Source organism: Phalaenopsis equestris, unplaced genomic scaffold, assembly GCF_001263595.1.
Source record: "Phalaenopsis equestris unplaced genomic scaffold, ASM126359v1 Scaffold000330, whole genome shotgun sequence".
In the NCBI taxonomy this organism is placed as follows: Eukaryota; Viridiplantae; Streptophyta; class Magnoliopsida; order Asparagales; family Orchidaceae; genus Phalaenopsis; species Phalaenopsis equestris.
This window is the reverse complement of record NW_018164772.1, coordinates 363,001-367,961: the sequence shown is the minus strand read 5'-3', so window position 1 is coordinate 367,961 and position 4,961 is coordinate 363,001. Positions and strand designations below refer to the sequence as shown.

At 38.2% G+C, this 4,961-nt stretch overlaps 1 protein-coding gene across 1 annotated transcript; it reads right to left on the bottom strand.

Annotated features, from left to right (window-relative positions):
* Positions 1-599: 599 nt before the first annotated feature.
* On the bottom strand, positions 600-3,868 carry LOC110025784 (ephrin type-A receptor 8-like). The gene is made up of 2 exons (XM_020726440.1): positions 2,274-3,868; positions 600-1,176 (listed from the first exon to the last, which is right to left on the bottom strand). Exons 1-2 carry the CDS (start codon positions 3,744-3,746, stop codon positions 892-894), a joined length of 1,758 nt encoding a protein of 585 aa, XP_020582099.1. The 5' UTR covers positions 3,747-3,868; the 3' UTR covers positions 600-891.
* Between the last annotated feature and the right edge of the window lie 1,093 nt (positions 3,869-4,961).

Genomic DNA, 4,961 nt, shown 5'->3' with positions numbered 1-4,961 from the left:
ATATATATATATATATATATATATATACCATTTCACATATTTCACATATTAGAAATCAAACTAGTAATGTTTTTATGTGATATGAAAGATTTTGGTGGAATAAATATAAATAGTAAAGTTTATGAAATAGATATATAAATACTTAGGAAGTGGGTGGTATGCATTCAAATGCCCCCAAAATTATCTCATTGATATTTTCAACACAGATATTTAATATTTATTTATATAATATTTTATAAACATAATTATATTAAAATATATACTTTAAAAAAATGCATCACTTGAGAAAGAAAGAAATATTAATGATATTTTAATATGATATCAAAAATTAAAATGGTATACTAATATAAGAAATACTATATAATTTCAAAATTATACAATACGGATAAAAATCCCATAATTTCTTTTGCATTAGCAAGAGTAAATCTCACACAGATAACGACATTCGCAGATCTTCTATTTTATATACATATAAATATTAAATCATTAGTTCATATAAGACAAAAGTCTTTATTTCGGAGTTATTGAAGAGAAACTCATACATTCCACTACAATAACTCTGAAATAAGTCTGAAATAACCTCCCTGAGCATTAGAAGATAGCAGCAACAATTAAAAAGTAATCTCAATTAGAACTATACATTAAGATGAAAGGTGAGTAAAAAATACCAGATACAATGCCACGATCGCCATCCATGAAGCAGCCGGCTAAACTTGCCCCCACAAAACAAACAATTTTTTGCGCAAGAAGAGAATAACAAGGATTCATATACTCACTGGATCTAAATTATAGAGAAAAAAATAAGCATGCATGCCCCGTTTCTTTCTTCAACATACTGCGCAAAAACATACAAAATGAGGTTGGCTCATCCAAGAATTTGAGCTCTAACCATCATGAAACGTTATGCTTCAGCAGTATGGCGACGATTTCTGAAAACTTAGGCCGCTTGGTCGGGCAATTGTTCCAGCATCTTGTCATTAGGTACCTTAGAACTGGAGGGCAATCCTTTGGGATATCCGGACGTAATCCGCAGGCGGCAATGCCCACCGCCGCCTGCACCGGCGAGTAGGATGAGAAGGCAGCTTCTCCCGTTATCATCTCCCATAACACCATGCCGAAGCTGTATATGTTGCTCATGCAGGTTTCAGTAACGCTCTCTGGATCGCCCGCAATGATCTGTTGGACATCAAAATGGAGGAACATAATGAGCTAATTGATGCTAAACAACTGATCATTCCATTTTTTTTTTTAATGGACTCCTCCAAAAGGATTTGGTGCATCAAAGGGTTTATGTGAAATTGGAAATCATAATTTTAAAAATGAAGAAGTTTGTTACAAATAACATTTTGTGGGATGATTAAACCACTGGCATTGATTTCAAACTCTTTAAGAACTTTTTGTAAAACATGACACTAGTGAAAACAAAATCATCATTTTTTAAATATATTTTCTATTTACAAGCAAGAAAATGAGTGTAATTGACCAAATCGTGTAATGTTTCAAGTTTAATATTCGATTTTTTTATTTTTTTGGAAGAATTTGATATATTTTTTTGTCTGTAATTGACCAAATTCCCAATTTATCTATCTGCCGCTACTAATACTCCATAAAAAAATTGGAATATGTTCATAAGCTCTGTTGGCCCTGCACTGTGCAACAAAGGGCTATTGACAATGCAGTATTGCGAAGCCGTACCAGCAAACTTATGGAGAGTTGTTGAATCATAAAAATAAGACATATGGCGAAATCATTAGACATGTTGAGCAGAGGGACTCATCAAACTAAGTATTAGTTCTTGAATTAGTGGTATAATAAATGAAAAAGGCATCAGTATATTTTATGCGCTTTTCAGTAATACATAAGAAAATTGATGCTAATTGAATAAGAAAATGCACACAAAAAACGATCATTTGGACAGAAAGTGAAACAAAACTAGGGATCATTTTTTTAGCATTTGTCTGCCGTCTATATTTAAGCGTTTATCTTCTAACTTCCGACGACCATGCATCTTTGGAAGACTTCCCTACAAACAACTAAATTCCTATGTTAAATTTTTAGCACCTAAAATTCAAATTTTAAGTGCATGCCATCTTTCATGAAAAAAGATGTAATTTTTTTTATGTGATGTAAAAATTTTTGTATGATATAAATGTAAAAAGTAAAATTTTGGTTTTAGATATATAAATACAAAGGAATTGCGTAGTACATATATGTAAATGCGCCAAGGTTGGATTTTTAAGGAAAAAAAGACAAAGTGAAGAAAGCAGACTCACCTCAGGAGCAAGCCACCGGTAGCCGGCAGTCTCATACTCTGTAACCTCCCCTGCAAACATGCAAGAAGAAACAACGCCCATGTCCCCAAGGCATGCATTTCCTTGCCGATCCAACAAAATTTTCTGCCTGTTCAGGTCTCTGTAAGACACTCCATGGCTGTTCATGAACATAAGCCCTTCTGCCACATCCAAGGCAATCATCATCACCTCACGGACAGGGACCTTCTTGTTCCTCTGTATCAAATCATGGACTGATCCTCCCTCCATCAACCGTGTCACGACGCAGAGCCCATTGCTTTCGTGGATGCAGATTCCACAAAAGTGCAGCAAATTCTTCTGCCCGCAGTTCATTAGCTGCATCAAATCCTGCCGAATCTCGATCTCATACGCATTTCCCTTCTCACACCCTTTCAATTTCTTAATCCACACCTTCTTCCCTTTAAAAAATCCTGTGAATGAACTGGCCCCGACCCTTTCGACGAATTCCATCTCATCGGCGCCGAGAAGCCAACGGTCGAGCTCATCCCTGCCGGAGCGGACGGTTTGCCACTCGTCGATGTAGACGACAAGCGATGACTCAGGCAGGGGGTTTGGGAGATGTGTCCTGCGGAGGAATTCGGTTGTTGTCGAGTTGTCTGCGGCGAAGTGGGAATCGTCATCGGTTGCTCTGGAGCCCTCTTCCTGGCAACCGCACAGGCTGAACGGGAGCTTGACGCCTGGAGCTCTCTGCTTCCTGGAGGCGGATCGAAGAGCAGCATCAATCCGAGATTTGAACTGCTTCTCGCCGCCGGGATGGATGACTGCGGTGACGACGCCGAGGATGAGACCCTTTTTCTCGAAGATCTGGATCTTCTTGTAGCAGAGCACAACGCCGTCCAAGGCGCTGGACATCGTCGGCCACGAGAAGGACGAGTTGCAGACGAAGCTGAGTTTGAAGTACCCTTCGCAGCAGCCGGAGTTTTCGCCGGGGATCTGTTGGATCTGGAAGGCGGGTAGGTCATCGGCGGCGACCTGGTCGACTAAGCGAAGATGAAGAATGACGTCCTTCATATCAAATCCAGCTTGTGAGTAGCTGTTCGGTAGAGAGTCGAAGTGGCGGCGGACGTCGGCAACGAGCTTCTCCGGCAACTGGCTGGTGGGAAACAGCTGAGTGAGGCTGCGGACAACGCCGGCCCAGGAAAGCTTGCTCTCGCTGCGGGGAGGGGCGGAGGAGTCGAGGTTTAGGGAGTTCTTGAGGGCAGCGATGGCGCCGGCGAAGTTGCGGCCGAGGCGAAGCCACTTCTTTGAGGGAGGTGAACCGGCGGAGGTGGAGGTTGGTGAAGCGGGGGTGGAGGAGGGGGCGGAGGCGGATCCAGTGGAGGATGTCAGGGAAGGGAAGGCTTCGGAGCGGTGGTGGGTTTTCATGAGGACTTGTTCCACCATGTCCTCATCAGTGCTCGGCCGGCCGGACCAGCATTCCAATGCCGCCGACATCTCCGTAGGCGGCAAACCGGGCAAGAACCCAGAAACCAAAACTAATGACCGAAGCGTCGGAGCGAAAACTTTTGTCGGGGATCTTTTCTTGAGGACTACAACTAATCAAGCTTATTACTTGATGGGTGCAAATGGGGGGGGGGACTAAAAAGAAGCAAAATAAATAAATAAATAAATAAATAAAATAATAATAATAATAATAATAATTAAATGAGCCGAAGAATGGCCAAACATGAAAAATTTTCTTTTTACCTGTATTCGGCCCAGCTTTACCCCAAATAAAAAATTATTTATATAATATATATTATATATATTTATATCTAAATTTAAATTATGATAACTGCTGTTGTAATGCAGTCATGTGTCTATTTTTGTTTAGATTTGATTCAGGTTCGAATTCAACACTCAAAATCAATTTTTTCAAATTAATTTTAACGAGCTGAACACAAAATATATATATATATATTTAAATTGAGCTGAACTCGAATACACTGTTCACGATTCAATTTCGAACACAAGTCAATTTCAAACTCGAACAATTTCGAACGGGCAAACACGAGCCAAGCCTGTTTGCACCCCTAGTGGGGTTGTTAGAGATTACTGAGCTCTATCCGGGGCGGGCAGCACACCACTGCAGATTTAATTGATTTGGTAAATTACATTTTGACAGATTTTTCTAATACAGTTTTTATCGGAGGTCTTACTTTTAAAAATGAAATTTAATAGTTAATGTAAATTTTTAAACATCAAATTATTATTCAACAGCAAACAACTTCGAAGTTGCTTTTTAAAAAGTTGACTTGCCCCAAACAAAATCCTAAATTGACATAAAATGTGATCGCCTGTTGTTTTATTTAATTATTAACATGCATATGCATATCCCACATAAAAGCCTAATCGCATGATAATATTAAATAATATTTTACTATCATAATAACAATAAAATATGCAAGTAAGAGTTATTTTTTAAAATTAAATTAATAGTAATTTTGATGTAATAGTAAAAAAAAGAATGTTATATGTACTAAAATGTAAGTATTAAATATGTACATACACAAAAGTGTGGTAAGCTTATGCATCCCTTCTCAATTTGATGCAGCTAAATGTATTTGTGCAAATAATTTTAAATTTAATTATTTATAAATTTAGTATTCTCTTGAAATAAATTTTTTATTTTCACATAAATGTTAAAATTTATAATAAAACCTTAAAACA